Here is a 20,456-nt window from a genome sequence, read left to right as displayed (position 1 = left end):
ATCGCCACTGCCCGTGGAAGCCATTCCCTGTCGAGGGAACACCCGAGTAGAAGCGTTGAGAAGCAGCCTGAAGAAGGAGCACCCCGAGATGAGGGGCTGCTCGCTATGCAGCCGAGAAAAGCGACTGAAGTTTTGCCTGTATGGTCCGGAGATCATTGAAGTTAATATGCCCATTGGCCTTATTTGAACACGGTGCATGTCACTGCACCCGGAGGAGAAGCAGAAGAAGAGTGAAGATCGTGTCACCCCGAAGTGCTGGACAAACGGAGGTGTGTCAAAGACAAAGGGAGGAGAAGCAGGAGGACTCGTAGCACCACAAGCCAAGAACACCTCTAAATACACCAGACAGCCACCAAGGCAGACCGACGGCCCTGGCGACAGCACCAAGGGAGAACCACATGTAATCCGCCACATGCGCAAACCACGTTGCTCCCATCGCTTCACAGTGAGACCGTCCAGCCTGAGTGTCGGCAGTTGGAGTCGAGTGGCATCCCTGCTCCTGACCGCAAATGCCAGATGTGCAAGACAAGATTCAGAAGAGGCAGTCACGTGGCTACGACGTCCATCCAGAAATTTCCCCTCCTAGTGAATCATCGCCACCTGTTGTCCAGGCCCAATGGCAGCTACGTCATCAGTGCCATGTGCATGACACTGCACTCTGCAAGAAACGTGGAAGTGTAACCGGAGGGTCTACACCAAAAAATCGGACAACCAGCTGAGGTCAGAAGATGAAGTCGTGAGTGGCAGGGCAGGACGATGAAGAAAACCCAAGCTACAACAGGAGTGAGTCCTGACACAGCGACAGCAAGGAAAGAGAATGATAACCCAAGAAGGAACTGGCAACCGCACAGCGGGAGTCCGAGAGTAAGCCGCACAGCCTGCGTGAACCGAGTCTCAAGTCGTACGTTCCTCAGCGCGTTCATCACTCCGCCGTCATCAAAGTCCCAACAGCCCAAGAAGTCCATGTACACGAATGCAAGTACCTCCCCAGAGAACATGGAGGTACCTGGCCACTCCCTGCCTCAGGTGATCGACTCCAGACTAGACGCCTGCATCCATCAAGGCAAGTCATCGCCCACCATCGTCCCGATTCACCACACGTCTGGCAATGCTACCACGCCAGTCCTCAATCAAGTCAGTCTACCGACATCATCTCGAATACACAAGGAGTGGAGTCCTACACTATTGCCAAACTAGCCAACACAAAACTCAGAGGCTACCTGCTAACCTGGTCTGCACCTGAACTGCGGAAGCGAGAGCATGTCCTGACCATGACCCATACACCCTTGAGGTTTGTGCGAGAGACTGGCTACTGACTCCTCGGTGGTTTGCAGCTGCCCCCAGCTGGCACACACGCAGCCCCATTGCAGCCTACCAGCAGTCCCGTGGCAAACCCGATGAAGGGCCTCCACAGGCGGGAGAGCTGGAAGAGACATTGCCCCACCGACAGTTAACCAGACACAGCAAGACAGCGTAAGAGAGACTTCAGGCGGGACAGAAGTCATCCAGTGAACTTTCACCATGGACTCCCACCATGATCTTGACGCACCCAGTTAAAGAACTATTGTTACACACCACATACCATCATCCAGGTCAGTGGACGGAAGCTACGTGGAACTAAAGAACATGCTTACACCGGCACGTCATTAGTGCGCAGATGACATCTTCCTGCAAGAGTTTGTGTCCTGAACCAATCAGGTTAAATGATGAATACCTGCGGAGATTATCATGCCACAGTCGAAGTCACCAGTCTTTGTCCACCGTCCTCCTGATGCCTGACCAGAGAATCTGATGGACCCCGTGGTGTATATTGCATTACTGTTTATCCTGACAGATTGAACTATAGAGATTTTGTTTTATAAAAATTTTGGAGGAATGTTGTGTCCTGCGAGACACGTTCTAGTGTCTCGACAGGCACTGGTTTAGTAGCCACTCCCCTATGGGAGTGGGCACACACACCCCACACCCATTCACCACCGGTGTCATGAGTGACCCAGCTAATAAAAGGGCCCGAGTGCACGTGCTCGTGGCCAGTTGAATACCCTTACTAACGATGTCTGTGTCAGTCCTTTGCCAGCATGTGGGCCTAGAGCCCACAACACAACAGGGAAGACCCCCATTCTGGCATGTGACAAATGACACTCCCGGTTGTCATATGCGTCACAGTGTGACACACATTTCTGGCATATTGTTTCAAGTCTAACTATGGCAACACATTCCCAGATAATAGCAGTAGGTGATTTTCAGTTGGGTCTAATAATAATCATAAAAAATTCAACAAACTGAATAGCTATTGAGGTGGAATCCTGATTGGTTGCACTCTGCTCGTCACACCAGCAAGTTGCCCCAAGGAACTATGGTCAATGAAGTGGCGACGGCGAGTACGCCTATGCCACAGTGTTTACGAAAAAGTATGTGTCGCATTAGCCATCCCTGGACACGTGTTTCGAGGTAGTTGCCTCTCGTCAGCAGGGAGCAGGTAAGTGTATAGGGGTGCCGCGTGGACTGCCAAAAAGTAATTAAAACAGGTAGAGTACCTCTCATGGCGCGCAGGTGCAGGTCCAAGGCTCGTCAGCCCGTTGGCTCAAGGGAGCCGTAATAAATCAAATCCTGATTGGTTGCACTCTGCTCGTCACACCAGCAAGTTGCCACAAGGAACTATGGTCAATGAAGTGGCGACGGCGAGTGCGCCTATGCCACAGTGTTTACGAAAAAGTATGTGTCGCATTAGCCATCCCTGGACACGTGTTTCGAGGTAGTTGCCTCTCGTCAGCAGGGAGCAGGTAAGTGTATAGGGGTGCCGCGTGGACTGCCAAAAAGTAATTAAAACAGGTAGAGTACCTCTCATGGCGCGCAGGTGCAGGTCCAAGGCTCGTCAGCCCGTTGGCTCAAGGGAGCCGTAATAAATCAAATCCTGATTGGTTGCACTCTGCTCGTCACAACAGCAAGTTGCCCCAAGGAACTATGGTCAATGAAGTGGCGACGGCGAGTACGCCTATGCCACAGTGTTTACGAAAAAGTATGTGTCGCATTAGCCATCCCTGGACACGTGTTTCGAGGTAGTTGCCTCTCGTCAGCAGGGAGCAGGTAAGTGTATAGGGGTGCCGCGTGGACTGTCAAAAAGTAATTAAAACAGGTAGAGTACCTCTCATGGCGCGCAGGTGCAGGTCCAAGGCTCGTCAGCCCGTTGGCTCAAGGGAGCGGTAATAAATCAAATCCTGATTGGGTGCACTCTGCTCGTCACACCAGCAAGTTGCCCCAAGGAACTATGGTCAATGAAGTGGCGACGGCGAGTACGCCTATGCCACAGTGTTTACGAAAAAGTATGTGTCGCATTAGCCATCCCTGGACACGTGTTTCGAGGTAGTTGCCTCTCGTCAGCAGGGAGCAGGTAAGTGTATAGGGGTGCCGCGTGGACTGCCAAAAAGTAATTAAAACCGGTAGAGTACCTCTCATGGCGCGCAGGTGCAGGTCCAAGGCTCGTCAGCCCGTTGGCTCAAGGGAGCCGTAATAAATCAAATCCTGATTGGTTGCACTCTGCTCGTCACACCAGCAAGTTGCCCCAAGGAACTATGGTCAATGAAGTGGCGACGGCGAGTACGCCTATGCCACAGTGTTTACGAAAAAGTATGTGTCGCATTAGCCATCCCTGGACACGTGTTTCGAGGTAGTTGCCTCTCGTCAGCAGGGAGCAGGTAAGTGTATAGGGGTGCCGCGTGGACTGCCAAAAAGTAATTAAAACAGGTAGAGTACCTCTCATGGCGCGCAGGTGCAGGTCCAAGGCTCGTCAGCCCGTTGGCTCAAGGGAGCCGTAATAAATCAAATCCTGATTGGTTGCACTCTGCTCGTCACACCAGCAAGTTGCCCCAAGGAACTATGGTCAATGAAGTGGCGACGGCGAGTACGCCTATGCCACAGTGTTTACGAAAAAGTATGTGTCGCATTAGCCATCCCTGGAGGTGGGGCTTTAACTCCAGTCAAACAATACACAAGTTTATCCTTCACCCTAAGACAACGTATATCGTTGTACCTGCTTTAGCACATTCGTTTTGGAACAGTCCTCCTTCTGTTACTGTGGTGAATTCTTTTTATGTGCCATAAATATAGAAGGGCTTTAATTTCTTAAAAACAGGTGGCCCTGCCTCTTCAGGGCCGGCTTTAGCGTGGTGGTGCCCTGTGCGATAATCTTTTTTGCCCCTTCCCTCCTCCACCCCCCACACATGACCGTCTTCTCCATCAATTCCCTCACTACCACCCTCCAACAGTAGCTTTCTATTTTTCATAGCCTCTCTCTCTCACGTACATTTTATTTGCAGCACAGCGCTACTCATGCCAATGCAGGGTGTCAGAGCACTTTACATCAAACACACGTTATACAGAGTCAATGAATCATAGGTGAGTAAATCAGTCTATAGGCATTGTTACAGAAGACAAGGTGCAGGAAGCGCACGTCATCTATACTAGCAAGCAGTATATGTTAAGAGTGTTTGGTCTGGAGGAGAGCAAACCCAGGATTTAAAATGTACCAGAGTGGTTAGGGTTGGCTTTACTAATAATAGTGTATCTACCCCCAATGGACCCTCTCAGCAACATTAGGATAATGAAACATTTGGGAAAAAGCTTAATGTTCTAACCTAAACCATGCAGTTTGCATGCAGCTCTGTGATGACAGTTCATAGATCGCTGTGGTACAGTAGGACTATGAATTGCAAGCAACAAAAGGATCTCTATGACAAAAGCAGTAACTTACTGAGCTATCCACATAAAATACAGTTCAGTGATCAGCATGGGACACATTCTTCACAGCAGGCACTTTAACCCTATGCGCTACATTATGATGAGTCATCACTGCCACTGCACAAAACTCTGATCTCTCTCCAGCAAGAACAATAATCACCAGAGTTATCTTGGCTTTATATTGTTGCCTGAAAACTACTAATGAACTCTGCAGCGCATGCTTTGAAACCCATAATTGTTTTTTAACACAGCCCCCCCACCCCCCAACTCAGCGCCATCTGGTTGCACTGTCCTGCCTCTCTTTTCAAGTGCCATTGGTACCACAGTTAATGCTTCTCCCAGAACCTATCACCGTGGCACGCTGAGACGTATAGGAGGGGGAATGATTTGTTATTAAATACAACCTTTAATTTGTGAAATGAGTTATAGCAGACAATACTGGAAAAAGCAGAAAAGAATGAGGCCAGTGACACGGTGAAAGAGAGGTACGGTTACTTGTTTTAAGGCATGAAAAACACTTCTAAGTTTGTGACATGTAAAGGATATTCAGCATACTCCCAGGCAGCTGTTGGCAATTAATTTAAGACGTAATCTTTATACCTCATGCCTTAACTTGTTTCACCTCATTCTTTCTCTCTCAAATTAATTTCTCTCTCTCTCTCGATATATATATATATATATATATATATATATATATATATATATATATATATATATATATATATATATATATATCCATCCAAAGATTGCAGATAAGCCGCGTCTCTCCAAACCGAGAGGGCGTGTCACGGGGCCAGCACCTGCAAGCTGGTAAACATGAAGCCTGATTCTCTCCCGCTCAAGAAAGAGTGTGACACAGCTCCGGGGGAATAAGTAGCAGATTTATTGATTTCTTCGCGTTAGCAATAGATGTCCCTGAGACTTTAGGGCAGACGCGTTTCAGCCATGGATTGGCCTCTTCAGTGCCCGTCTCTGCTGCCTTCTCACTGCTCCCAGGGTCAGTTATGGCGATGTTGAAGTTACTCCTGATCATGTGATCAACTCGCCACTCCCTCTCCTCACAGGTGTAAGGTATCTCGCGCTCTTCTTCAGAGCCGTTGCATGCTGGGCGTTGAAGTCCTCCGTTAGAGCCCGTCAAGTGAAAGGACTGCTAAAACACCAAGTGGTGTCTCCAAACTTTGTTTGGTCGGTGAATCCTCGCCACTGCAACCGGATTTGAAGTTAAATCCGTTCTTTTCCTCCCTTCTCAGGCAACGCATATTTGCCTCCTCTCTCCCCATGAGTCAGTTTCCTCCAAGTGGGGGTCCAGCACCGGGGGGGAGACGCGGATAACAATCCATCCAAAGATTGCAGGTAAGCCGCGTCTCTCCAAACCGAGAGGGCGTGTCACGGGGCCAGCACCTGCAAGCTGGTAAACATGAAGCCTGATTCTCTCCCGCTCAAGAAAGAGTGTGACACAGCTCCGGGGGAATAAGTAGCAGATTTATTGATTTCTTCGCGTTAGCAATAGATGTCCCTGAGACTTTAGGGCAGACGCGTTTCAGCCATGGATTGGCCTCTTCAGTGCCCGTCTCTGCTGCCTTCTCACTGCTCCCAGGGTCAGTTATGGCGATGTTGAAGTTACTCCTGATCATGTGATCAACTCGCCACTCCCTCTCCTCACAGGTGTAAGGTATCTCGCGCTCTTCTTCAGAGCCGTTGCATGCTGGGCGTTGAAGTCCTCCGTTAGAGCCCGTCAAGTGAAAGGACTGCTAAAACACCAAGTGGTGTCTCCAAACTTTGTTTGGTCGGTGAATCCTCGCCACTGCAACCGGATTTGAAGTTAAATCTGTTCTTTTCCTCCCTTCTCAGGCAACGCATATTTGCCTCCTCTCTCCCCATGAGTCAGTTTCCTCCAAGTGGGGGTCCAGCACCGGGGGGGAGACGCGGATAACAATCCATCCAAAGATTGCAGGTAAGCCGCGTCTCTCCAAACCGAGAGGGCGTGTCACGGGGCCAGCACCTGCAAGCTGGTAAACATGAAGCCTGATTCTCTCCCGCTCAAGAAAGAGTGTGACACAGCTCCGGGGGAATAAGTAGCAGATTTATTGATTTCTTCGCGTTAGCAATAGATGTCCCTGAGACTTTAGGGCAGACGCGTTTCAGCCATGGATTGGCCTCTTCAGTGCCCGTCTCTGCTGCCTTCTCACTGCTCCCAGGGTCAGTTATGGCGATGTTGAAGTTACTCCTGATCATGTGATCAACTCGCCACTCCCTCTCCTCACAGGTGTAAGGTATCTCGCGCTCTTCTTCAGAGCCGTTGCATGCTGGGCGTTGAAGTCCTCCGTTAGAGCCCGTCAAGTGAAAGGACTGCTAAAACACCAAGTGGTGTCTCCAAACTTTGTTTGGTCGGTGAATCCTCGCCACTGCAACCGGATTTGAAGTTAAATCTGTTCTTTTCCTCCCTTCTCAGGCAACGCATATTTGCCTCCTCTCTCCCCATGAGTCAGTTTCCTCCAAGTGGAGGTCCAGCACCGGGGGGGAGACGCGGATAACAATCCATCCAAAGATTGCAGGTAAGCCGCGTCTCTCCAAACCGAGAGGGCGTGTCACGGGGCCAGCACCTGCAAGCTGGTAAACATGAAGCCTGATTCTCTCCCACTCAAGAAAGAGTGTGACACAGCTCCGGGGGAATAAGTAGCAGATTTATTGATTTCTTCGCGTTAGCAATAGATGTCCCTGAGACTTTAGGGCAGACGCGTTTCAGCCATGGATTGGCCTCTTCAGTGCCCGTCGAAAGATTGCGGTCGCGTGAGTTATAGTTGCCTGCACTAACTATAACGGGGGAATTTCATTGGTTTTTTATCAGTAAAATTTCAGCTAACTATAACATGTCTGAAACCTATGGTTTTTTCAGTGAATTTGCAAGGTTTTTTAAATGCTAATTCCTAACTATAACGTGTGTGAAACCTATGGTTTTTTCAGTGAATTTGTATGGTTTTTTAAATGCTAAGTTACTTTACGCCATTCGTGGCGTGCGCGCCCACTTAACGCAGTTCGTTCCGTGCACGCACGGTGAGCACGCGGTGCGCTTCGCGCACCGCGCGCCCACTTTACGCAGTTAGTGCCGTACACGCAAGGTGGGCACGCAGTGCGCTACGCGCACCGCCTGCCCACGTTACGCACCGTGCGCACATGGAGGACATATTATGCGCTTCCTTGTGATAGGTAATCTGTTAAATTTAATTTGTAAGTGATGACAATAATATGCCATGCACAGAGAGTGGTTTTTTTTTTTTATTAAAATTTTTAGCGTAAGCGCACCGTACGCGTACGGTAAGCGTAATCGGCGAAATTTTAAAAAAATACAAATTTACCGTTTTTGGCCTTGGGGGATCTTTGAGGACTCAACTAACATGGCTATGTGCATGGGCGCTGTCTAAACAGCCCCTTTGTATGTTTTTTGCCTTTGTTTACAGCCCCCCCCTCAGAGTGCGAGAGAGAAAATGGCGGCCGCCGCTTCCTGGTTTCGACCGATTCGAATGTTTACTTAGATGTAACAGCCAATCAGAATCGCGCTCGCGTACGCGTACGGTAAGCTTACGGTAAGCGTACCGTAAGCTGGCTCAGATATATATATTGATTTAAAGGCTATTTTCTCAGAATCTACTGAACAGATTTACACCAAACCTACAAAAGGCACTTCCTTGACCTGAGGACTACCTCTCTGCCAAATTTCTAGTAATTCTGTTCAGCCGTTCGGGCTGTAGCCCTGTCTAAAGGTCCTATGGAAAAATGCATGGGAAAAACGCGTTTTGGGACCCCCCTTTTATCTCAGCCCCCGATTGACGAATCCCCCCGAGACTTTCAGGGTAGGAGCGGAGCGTAGCGCCCCACCTATTTTGAGAAATTCGCGAGGATTCGTCGACCGGCGCCAAAGTTATTCAAAATAGAATGTTGCGGATTTCCTATGGAAACAGGGTCCTAACTATAACTACCTACTGGCGACCGCCAGTAGGTAATAGATATATATATATATATATATATATATATATATATATCTATCTTTACTTCATTTCCAATCCGGTGATGATAATCCGCCGAACAAAACAGGACACAGACCCAGAGTAGGTGCTCAAAATTAACGTTTACTCCTTCTTCGCCATGACGCGTTTCAGCTCGTCAAAGCCTTGTTCTCATGACATGTCGGAGCCAATACAATAAAGTTATTTAAAGTGCCAGTGCCGTTACGTAGCCACATCACGTGATACGATAGCCATAAACATAGAAACAGTAATGATACCAAACTGTAACTTTAAAACCAACTTGCAGCCGATATGTAAATAAAATACAAATATATTGTCAAACCTTCAGTTGCTCATAAATACATGTAAAATACATAATATATACAACTAAAAAGGATTAACCGGCTTTTGAAGAATAAATGGAGGTTGGTTACCCACATTGTCAATGATGCCAAATACAAATAACATACATGTGTGTATTCAGTAAAATACTGCTGGATCTAAATAGGTACAAATGGCAATACACAGGATTGGGTACTATATTGGAATTACAGAGACTAAGCTAATGGTCTGAAGAATAGGTGGGCTTACGTGTGCCGAGAAAAGTGTATACAACGATATGAGGGGACAAAAATAGTAAGGGAAAATAACCCATGATGTGCAAAAAAAGGGTGAATCTAATAGGCCAGATTATATTGATTTGTAAATCTCGCATATTAAAACAATAAACTTATCCAGATAAGGCTTATGTATTCCAAATCAAACAAATAAATGAATAATGTGTATGGATACATATGTAGAACTCGAAGTTCAAATAACTGAGTTTGCCCTTGGAAAAAATGTTAAGGTGGGTAAGGTGTGCAAAATGCAAAATGTAAGGAGAGGGAAACGTAACAATGCATCAACGGAGAGATGAAGTAAAAATCATGAATTATCCGTTGGGATAAGTGGAATGGATGGAGTTAATGGAGGACGAGACAGAACGACCTCCTATCTTATATAATAATCCAAGACAGGGTTATAGCAGCAATATACACAGATTACTCAAAATTGGATAACCAAATATTGGAAATATATATCTATATATCACATAACTCTACTGTCTGTTCCCTTCTCTCTCAGCTCTTTCTATTCCACCTTTGTCTACCTCACCTCTCTCTCAACACACCCCTCTCCAGATCACCATTCCATAGCTCGCTCACAATCTTACCACTCCCTCCCTATACTACTGTCTGGGCCTGACTCTATATTACAACCTCTACCTCAGAATTCTTGCCCTCCGCCTCTTTCTCCACCTCACGACCTCACTACTTTTCCCATCTCAACTCCCTGTATCTTTCTTTCTCAAATTCTCCTCATCGCAGCTTATTTACCTCACCTATCTCTCTCCAGTTCTACCTTTCTACTCTGCCTCATTTCTCTCCCTGGAATTTTAGCCTCTCACTATCTCATCTCTATGTACCACATCTCTCTTGCTCGCTCTCACTGCACAACCTTTTAATTTAAATTGCCATTCATTTGGTACCTTACATCTCCACCACACCTATCACATTCTATCTCTGTTCCCTCTACCTCACACATCTCACTACATCCCTCCTTTTATGCTTCCTCTTTCTTCACATAGTTTCCTTCATTTTATCGTCTCTCACACACATACTCATCTTGCTCTGCAATCCCTTCCTGATTTCACCTCACCCTCTACCTCATCTATTGCCTCCACCTCACACATTCTTTCTACTTTACACTCTAGCTCTGTATCAACCACACCTCTCCTTTTCTACCGTACCTCTCTCTCTACCGCACCTCTTTCCAATCTATACCTCATCTGTCTTCCGACCCTTAACTCCTCCATCATATACCTAGGCCTCATTACTCCCTTGACCTGACTTTCTATACCTCTTCTCATTTTGCACTGCCACCTCACTACTGTCTCTATATTACCCTTTCTTCCTTTCCTCTCTCTCTACTTCACCCTTCAGCTTACCCCACTGAATGTCCTTCTACCTCTCAAGCACACTCTACAACCTTCTTTCTACTTCTCCTTCTCCTTCTCGGAGTCTTTCTCTTTCTAGCGCTCTTTGCCTTTCTATTTGACAGCCTCCCCTTTCACTCTTGAACCTCTGTCTCTTGTTACCTTGCCTACATCCCTACCGCCTTTCTCCCTTTACTTCACATCTGTCCATAATCCATTTCCACTATCTCCCTGTCTTTTCCTTTATCATTCTCCTCATCTCTCTTTTTCTAAGCAGAGTTGAAGGTCCTTGTCTAGCCAGAGAAATGTACACATTGAAAGAGGGACGAAGCAGGGAGGGAGAATTAGAGAGCAACTGATCATATTTCACACATTGAAATGGTGAATATTCTCAAAGCATTTCTTGGATTTTTAATGTTATAGGGAGAATGCTAGTCATGAAGGGGGATGTTCTGTGATCATGAATATCCAGCAAAAATGTGTTTTGGTCTATTTTAATAACATGCAGTGACGCACAACACACCCACCAACACTCTTTCTTGTTGCACAAAAAGTAATCTAAATCCCAAAGCAAAAAAGTGGCTTTATCAATGCTGGTTGAAGTCTTATTTTGGTGCCGTTTAGTTAGTAGACACCAAGCAGCCTGTGCTTTCATGTTTCTGTGCATACGCCCATTTCTGAAAGTTTATTGAATAATTCAGTATGGCACCATGAGGGCTCGAATTAACTGAAAATTGGGAAAGCATTTAAAGTAGTTATGAAAAGGACTCCCAAAATATGTCTGTGCCTGGGCTGCAAGATCCTAAGGATAGGTCTGTCGCAGACGTTTAGTAGTACCCAGAAATACACAAGTAAGTAGATTTGGCCTTACTGTTCAAGACATCCTCACCACGCAATGCTCACTCCCCATCACTGCAAGGAGATTTTCTAACAAGTAAAATGACTTCATAGTTGTGTAACTTTTAATGTGTCACGGGCGGCTGGTAAGGAACGGGGGTGTGAAAAAAATAATATAATACCTCTGCACAGCTGCTGTCTGTCCTCCATTATCTCACCTCTGCTTCTCTGCCTCACTTCCTGGAAGCAGGAAGCACACAGGCTACCCTGAGCAAATCACAACACTGTTGTCCCCAGCGTGACCGCAGCGTCGTGATTGGTCTGAGCAATCTGGTTCGGGGCTCAGGCAGGGAGCCTGTGCATGTTCTCCACCCAGGCTGTGCAATACAGCCAGGCGGAGAACATGGAAAGTGCGCATGACTGTTTGGCCGGCCGAAAATGGATGGCCAAACCGTCATGCTCACTGAAGTGCACATATTTCTTCCACCCTGCTCTGACAGCCCAGCCCTGCCCTGTCCGAAACCTGCCTCGCACTGAAAAATAAAATGACAATATTGTGTTATCATCATTTTATTTTTCCTTTGTTGCACTGCTGAAAAGCAGTGGGGAGACGCTCCTCCGTCTTAGCGGAGGAGCCGCCGCTGTAATGTGACTAAATCCAAGTTCAAGTGCAAATCTGAATTTTCTGAATACCAAATCCAATACATAAATCAAGACTTTTGTGCCACTCCGTTCAACTTACAGGTGCAATAGGATGGGTAAATTCGGCCCTTGATGTCAAATTTTGGGGCCCAATTCACAAAATAGTTGTCTTACTCAAGACTTGCATGAGTTACCCGTGAATGTTCTAGACCATTGACGTTTACTGCAGTAGCTCTTGCTCTACAGCCCATTTTATATTACGAGTTTTTAAAGTGCCATCTAAGGAAAAATGCATAATACGTGATGTGAGCCTGGGTCCTATACGTATATTTATTTATATTTTGGAGCACGTGAGAGCTGGTGCATTAGGACGCTCAGGCTGAGCCCTAGTTTTGAAAACAAATATGGGTTCACACAGCAGTAGTGATATAGTGCAAGGTCCAGCTCTCACTCCCTGTTAGACAATACCCAATTTTATTGTGGCTGGACCACTGATCGGGGTTTGGAACTACCGTACCTCAGTGGCAATAGCTTTTGGAAAAAGAGTCAAGTGCGTCCTCCCATTCAAATAAGATGATATGAGTTCATTTCCTTGTCTTTTTTTTCATTTATAGTGAAAATGTCCATTGATCCGTCAATACTGAAGTGCTCCACAGGGTAACGCATGCAGAAGCAGCCTGGCGCTTTCTCAAGCCTCATTATTTAAAGTGCCAAACAAAAGTGTATAAGTTCCATATGGCTCATGTTCATATCCAATGACAGGTACATCCTCTTGATGGATTTCGTCCGGGGCCGAGTGTTTCGGGGGACCGAGGCCGGTGTGGGGAGAACAGGAGCCTCTCAGAGGAGACCGAGGGCGCTCTCCCCGGGGTGGAGAGCGCCGCCTGGGGACACGCAGCCATGGATGACCCGGACGAAATCAAGCAAGATGATGTAGCCTGTTGCTTCATATGACTGCCGTTGGATATGAACATGAGCCACACGGAAATTACACACTTCATTTGGCACTTTAAACAACGAGCCTTGAGAAAGCCCCAGGCAACTTCTGCATTTCTTACCCTGTGGAACACTTCAGTATTGATGGACCAAAGGGAATTTCCACTCTAAATAAAAAGAACTGAAAGAACAAGGAAAGGAGCTCCTATCGATTTAATTATATGGGAGGACGCACTTAACTCTTTTTCCACAGATTGTTTCACAGGGCGTTTACGATTCAGGAACGCTCCTCCCAGCACGTGGCTGGCTTCAGGGCTACCTCAAACCCACACGTGCAGTCTGATTGTGTGAAGTCACAGGCGACTGCAGGTGTTCTTGTTTAGAACTAATATTTTGCCAGCTGCATTACACGACCTGGAACATTAGCAAATAATCGCATCCCAGTCTCCTCCCCTTATCTTTTTGCGATACTGGCTTCGGCTGCATGTCAAGTGTACAAGGAGGCATCAGGTGAACATCTGCGAGTGTAGGGCCCAGGTAGTGGTGACTGTGTGTGTGAGCGTGCATGTGTGTGTGGGTGCGTGTGTGCATGTTTGAGTTGCTTGTGGTCATAAAATGTATTTCCCTAGCATTTGATACCCATCAATGGTGGGTAGGGGGCAGGCATCCACAGAATATTGTAGGGGCCTTTTCTGGAATATGATCATCTTTAGCATAAGGCAGCAGTCCTAGCACTTTGTGGCGAACACTGGGACCCAATGGACATCCTTGCAATCTGGAATCAACCTGGTAATTTGATGTCCATCTCTGGCATCTGGGAATCTGTCCCAACCACATAGTACCCATTTTAACCTCCTGTCACAATCGTTGGTGTGTGTTAAACATCCCTTGCATGCTACTGGCCATTTCTTGCATAGAGTGACCAATTATGGTATATGGTGAACATCCCTGAGATAGAGTATTTGTCCCTTGCGTCTGTTGACTATCCGCCTCATAGGGTACCCATCCTTGCCATACAGTGGACCATTCATGGCACTTGGTAGCAAAGCACACGACTCAGTAGACAGTCCTGTGAGGCAGTACATAGACCAGTACATCAAAAGATAGGCATAAGAGGCTGAGACAGACCATCTTAAACTGTCTCTGGCATATGATGATGGTACAAGGATATGTGAGGCTGCACCTGGTAACGTGAGGCAGTATGGGGACTATTCACAAAGGCATTTTTGAGTGCATAAAACAGTACTTCTTTAGTACTCTTTTACATACCTTTGTGAATTAGCCCCAAAAATATCTGATCCTGGAATAACATTGGAATACATAGGGAATATTTATATACAATGAGTACAAACAGAAAGGCATATGTCCTCTTTGCACTTTTACTAATAGGAATTTGGACATTTAGGGACAGTTTGGCAATAGCATTTAAGAGTACGTGAAATATTACTCCTGTAATACTACTTCCCATACTCATAAATGCTTTTGTGAATTGGCCACTATCATTCTATCTGGGTAAGTAATAAATAGCAGCAAGCGTTTGGCGACAATGGCAAGTCGATATTTGGGGCGATATTTGGGGACAAAACAAGTCTATGGGACAAATGTACTTAGTTGAAGGTTTGCGATTACCAAATAGCGAATTTTTGTGATTTGCTATTTGGTAATCACAAATACCTATGTACAAAAGTGTGCTTTACACTTTCTGCGATTCCCAGTGGCTCACAAACAGACCTACCTCATTATTAATCACAGGTATGGTGGCCTGCTGGAGTCAGTAGACCACCATGTCTGCGATTGCTTTTCAATAAAGCAAAGTTTTTTTGTTTTTTTTAATGGATGCAGCCCGTTTTTCTTAAAAGAAAATTTGATTCTTTTCAAAAAGAAAACGTAAAAGTTTTTGTTGCATTTTTTAAGAGCAGGCAGTGGTCCCCTGCTCTTAAAAAACGTTTTTACAAATCTTCACGAAGAGCAAGGGATCCCTTGGGACCCCTTCCAGTTAGTGAATGGGTTACCACATACTTGAAGTAGGTGATAAAATGCTAATGTTTTGTTTCTGCATTTCGGTAGCAAAACATTCACACCTACCACTGCAATTCGGTATTATGAAGGGGCACCCTTAACATGCCCCTTCCTAATACCGAATCACAAACCTAATTTGCGATTCGGTAATAGGTTACCGAATCCCAAAATCGGGCTTTGTACGTAATAAAAATGATTTTTTGTAGAAACAAACGGCCTGAATCTGTGAATTGGGCCATTTACGGCCTCAAAAAAGCTTTGTACATCTGGCCCTATATTATTAAAAGTAGGCATTTGTACGCAAAAACAGGTTTCTGAAAAAAATATTGATTGTTTGACGAATTTTAATTTTTAACCAAAAATGAAAAGTTAGGACCTGATTCACAAACTGCATTTTGTGGAATGTTTAGTAGTGCTTAAAAACTACAACATGCAATTTACAAGCAGAGACCTCTTCCATCCGTAACTCTTATCTTTTCTGTGCAGAGATCTTCGCACGTGTATGTATATGTTTTGTAGCAAATGTGGGCAGGACCAGGGAGAGTGGCTGTAAAATGGTGAATACTCTCAAACGCCTACCCACAAAAGAGAAAGCACATTTCTGTTCACAAACCACACTTGTAAAGTTACTTCTGCCAAAATGACCCCAAAATGGTAGTAAATCTACTCCAGCCCAGCCTTGGAGTAAATCAAACACAGCACATGCCCTCTCCTGGGTACTCCACCACACTCCAATATAAAATAATGGAGGAGGCAACTTAATATAACAATCCATAATAAATAATATAAAATGCATTTTGTTTCAAATTTTAAATTAAATGTATTCCAAATTGCTAAGTGTTAAAAACTTAGATGAAATTAAAATGTTAATATTTCATCATGTAAAAATGTATTTCACTTATTTAAAAAAAAAAAAATGAAATTCAACTTTTAAGCTTTACAAGAATTAAAATGATTTTAAATGAATACAAGACACAATGATGAATTACTTTTAATACATGTTAAATATTAAATTGCTAGTGATGTGGGTTTTTAAACTGCGATTAAAATTATTTAAAAATGAAATTAAAATATTTTAAGTATTCTTTTACACACAATGTCACTTGTGTGTTTTGTACAGGCTGCATGTGATGTATTCTGCGTGGGTGATGACGTGAACATAGAGAAGGCAAACAACTCCCTCACCAGTAACGACCGGAGTTGGACAAGAAGCAAATACAGGCTCACCTTTGTGGCTGAGGCCCCAGAACTCACGCAAGGTAAAATGTACGAGATAGAACAAAGTCTCTGATGAGCATGCAACTTGGAGTCCGGACACTAGGCACTGCCCTGTGTTATGGTGGGTCAGGACTGGTGGTACACAGCTAAGGGTATGCATTTATCTAAATTGTTAATAATTTTCTGCCTTCCCTTTAACTAAAGACTTGGTCCAGCCTTAATCATGTGCAAGGAGCATGAGGCCATCCAATATGCATGTTTGTCTTCACCAAACCAGACATCACTTGGTCTACAGCTGACACCATGTTCCCATGTGCTTGAAATCGTAACCCCTAATATGCAACTCAGATTGAGGTTTCTCGTAGCCAAAGTACATAGTAACAAGAATGGAATCTTCTTTTGCAGCAAACATGGGATGATTGCACACCTTTGGTATCTCTATCCTGTACAGATTTTGATAGACAGCTCTGCTGTCCATGACATGTGAATGTCACACCTCTGTTCAATGCGTGTACACAAACCTCAGGACTATGTATGTTTCTTGAATTCCAACAGTAAAAGACTCCACTTCTGGAGGTAAAAACAGAATAAAACCAAAGTTGACATTAACGGCTCAACAACTTCCTTTTGGGGTACTTGTACTGACTGGGACAGTGCAAAGACACTTTAAGTGATCTTCAAGCTGCACTAAACTGCATAGAAAAATAAAAAGGTGGACATTGACTGCTTGAATTAATCTCAGTCGCTGGTAATTATTCGTGGGTGCGTTTTAGTTCATCAATCAGGCCATACTTGTATAGCACAGCTTATCACCTGAGAGGGTATCCAGGCGCTGTGCTGCAGAAATCAGTCCAAGAGCCAGGTCATGAGCCCCTTCCTGAAGTGGGCCAGCCAGGGTGAGGTAGGGAGGTGGAGGGGTAAAGCATTCCAGGATTTGGCAACGAGGTGGGAGAAGGAGCATCCTCTGGAGAGGTGGATGTGTGGTATCTGTGCAAGGGTGAGATGTGTGGAGCTGAGGTTCCTGGTAGGTCATTGGAAATGCAGGCGGTGGTTCATGTAGGTGGTTCCTTCGTGATGGAAGGCTTTGTAGGCATGGTTCAGTAGCTTGAATTGGCATCTTTTCTGAACAGGGAGCCAGTGGACATCCTTCAGGTGCTGGATGATGCGGGTCCTCTTGGGCATATTGAGGATGAGTCTGGCCCCTGCATTTGGGATCGTCTGGAGTCTTTTCAGGAGTTTGGTGGTGGTGTCTGCATAGAGTGCATTGCTGTAGTCCAGTCGACTATTGATGAGGTCCTGCATCACTGTTTTCCTGGTGCTTATGGGGAGCCACTTGAAGACTTTGCATAGCATGTGGAAGCAGGCTGAGGAGACGGCATTGTCCTGACATTTGCTAGAGAGTTCACTGTCCAGGATGATGCAGAGGGTATGGACATGGTCCCTCAGTGTGGGTTGTAGGTCTGAGTCCCGATGGCCACCAGGAGTCATTCCAGAGGGCGGTGTGTCTCCCGAAGATCAAAAATGTGTTTTTCTCCATGTTCAGCTTCAGACAGTTGTCCTTCATCCAGGCTTAGATGTTCTTTATACAGTTGTGTAAGTTGGTTGTCGTCCCGGTGGAGTCCACTTGTAGTGTAGTTCCTATTTCCCTAATAGGCTCTGCGCATTGGAATAATATACCATATCGATTTGGCATAGGACTGAGGTCAGTATGCCCCTATCGAGTATATTAAACTTAATTTGTACCAGCTAACTCAGAAGCCACTAGAAACTCCTTGTAAACAAGAAGGTAGTAGTTTATGGCAATCGCATAAACATGACATCTTTGTTTCCCTTTAGAATTGGAACACTCTCAGAATCAAGGAAACAACAGATAACCGTTTCACTCAGCTAATCATGCATGCTTAGTTCCTTTAGAGTTACACGGAAAAAATAGATGGGCGTTTCAATAAAAGGATTTATTGAACAGTCTTGTTTCTCGTTTAAGAGGTATGAGCTGTTACAATCACAAGACAGTATGCGAGATGTATTATGTACAGCGTAAGCAGTAGAAAGAAATAATACTGCGCTAGCATTATCTTTTAGCTATGACACATATATTCATATACATAAATAACTTAAGCTAAAAATGTGAGTACTCATGAGATGCTTCGCTAGTTCTACCCCAGTGTACCTAACCTACGTGTAGTACAATGTAAGAAGTAGGTGCTGTATGCTATAGTCTGATATGCTAAGTCTGGTATGCCAAGAGTCCCTCTAGGATCTAGTCCGCTCCATGCCTTGAGAATGAGAGAGGTGGGAATCTCTTTCCGGGTCTTGAATTCTAACAACCCGCGAAGGGAGTCAGAACACTGGAAGTTGGATTCTCTGCGAGCAGGGATGACAGCGTCTCTTGTCAGTGCATCAGGCTGGGACACGGGCTCCTCTAAAGTCGAGGTCTCCTCCTACTTGCTTGGGCAAGGGAAGGTATATTTATACCTGGTAGGTGCCTTGTAATGTTAGCATTGACATAAAGCTGGGCAGAGGAGGACGTCCCGAATGAGCCCTTATGGAACAGTGGTTCATGCATAATAAATTAGTTCTTGGAGAAATCAATAATCCTGTGCTAGGGGAACTCCCAAGAGCTTAAGGGTCTGGTTTCTAAGAACTGGTTGTGATGTTGGGGTGGACGGATGTAGGTGACCATGCCTGTATTTGGATAGCATGGCTAATGCCTAAATAAGGACTGGGATCTTATGCCTATATAAGGGCAATGCAAATTGTGCCTATATAAGGACATGTTTCATGAAAACCTATATACGGACACCTAAAGCGGAATACAACACCCACTCCACTTTCGAATGAACGATAATACTAAATACTGAACATAAAATGCTAAACATTAAACTGAGTACCACATGTCGCTAAAAACATTTTTTAAAGCATACTAAAAGAAGTTTAAAAAACTTTGCTAAAACATGTAATGCAAAGGTACTGTACATTTTAAAGCAGTTTTTCATTCTAAGCATATATTGGAAATAAATGCAATATGAATGAATAGAAATGTATACATAGACGAAATGGTCGAACTATTCAAAAAATCAAAGCCATTTCATAACATGGTACCAAATGAAATTGTGGTAAATAAGGTGACAATGTGTCCCTGGAAGTATTCAAAGAAGTCCATTCTATATGAATAGTTCTACTATAAGCAGATGGATTTGCCATGTATTTTCAAATTTAGAAAATTTTTAGGAAGAGTTCCAAGTTCTGTTCTGTTATGAAAATATGGAGGTCAAGTTCATGGCTTTCCTGGTACACTGTGAGCCGAATCAAAGTCCGTGTATGGGTCTGGAGAAAACAGGAAATCATCAACTCTTGTAGACAAAAGATCGTCTACCGATGTTGGTGACAGTTGCAGCACATCGTTTAGATTGTTAACTGCACAGAAATGGGAAGCATAGCCTTCAGCATGGGATGCTGCTGCAATGTTTGCGTCCGTCGTTACCTGTGTGCCTGTTAATCCATCTCGTACCTCAGCAGCAGCAGGAAGAGTCTGTGAGATCTCAACGAATGCCGTCATCAGGATTGGTAGCCTCTGGGGACAACACAGAGCATGGGCCGTTATCGGGTCCATCAGAGTATCGATATCCGTTGGCATGACTGATGGGAGTGTTAGACATATGTCTAGCAGGCATTCTTCACCGCAAAGCAGGTAGCGTAGAACAGGTAAGATGCAATCTTGCCAGATTGGTCTAAATGACAGAAACCATGTTGTATTAAGTTCCCGTAGAAGAGGTATGCCCAAAAGTTGCACTATGAGCTCACGGCACTCCCATTCTAGGAGTGCTTTCTCCAAGTTGCTGGGAGTGGCGCCGGTGGATAGGCTTGCCATAGCGTAGCAGTAGGAATAGAAACAGGATTCCTGCAATGAGTGCTAGAACTAATGGCAGACCACCAAACACTGAATGAACGAAGTTTGAAATGATTCCAAGGACTACCTGAAAAGGTGGTAACAGTCCTGAACATATGGTCTTAAATACATGTACAACCCTGCTCGTATCAGACATGTTTAAGATGCGTCCCATCATTTCTACGAAGTGTATAGAGCAGTT

The 20,456-nt window shown here is 45.1% G+C and overlaps 1 protein-coding gene across 4 annotated transcripts in view; it reads left to right on the top strand.

Annotated features, from left to right (window-relative positions):
• The window catches only part of NOS1 (nitric oxide synthase 1), a 1,315,983-nt gene that overhangs the window by 1,194,525 nt on the left and 101,002 nt on the right, over window positions 1-20,456 (top strand). For all 4 annotated transcript variants that reach the window (XM_085636289.1, XM_085636287.1, XM_085636288.1 and 1 more), the window contains one exon: window positions 16,268-16,406. In XM_085636289.1, the coding sequence (XP_085492415.1) occupies window positions 16,268-16,406 (139 nt within the window). The remainder of the gene's footprint in view (window positions 1-16,267; window positions 16,407-20,456) is intronic.

This window comes from Triturus cristatus, chromosome 11 (genome assembly GCF_964204655.1).
Source record: "Triturus cristatus chromosome 11, aTriCri1.1, whole genome shotgun sequence".
NCBI classification, from domain to species: domain Eukaryota; kingdom Metazoa; phylum Chordata; class Amphibia; order Caudata; family Salamandridae; genus Triturus; species Triturus cristatus.
Note: the sequence above shows the minus strand (reverse complement) of the source record. Positions and strands in the feature narration are given on the sequence as shown.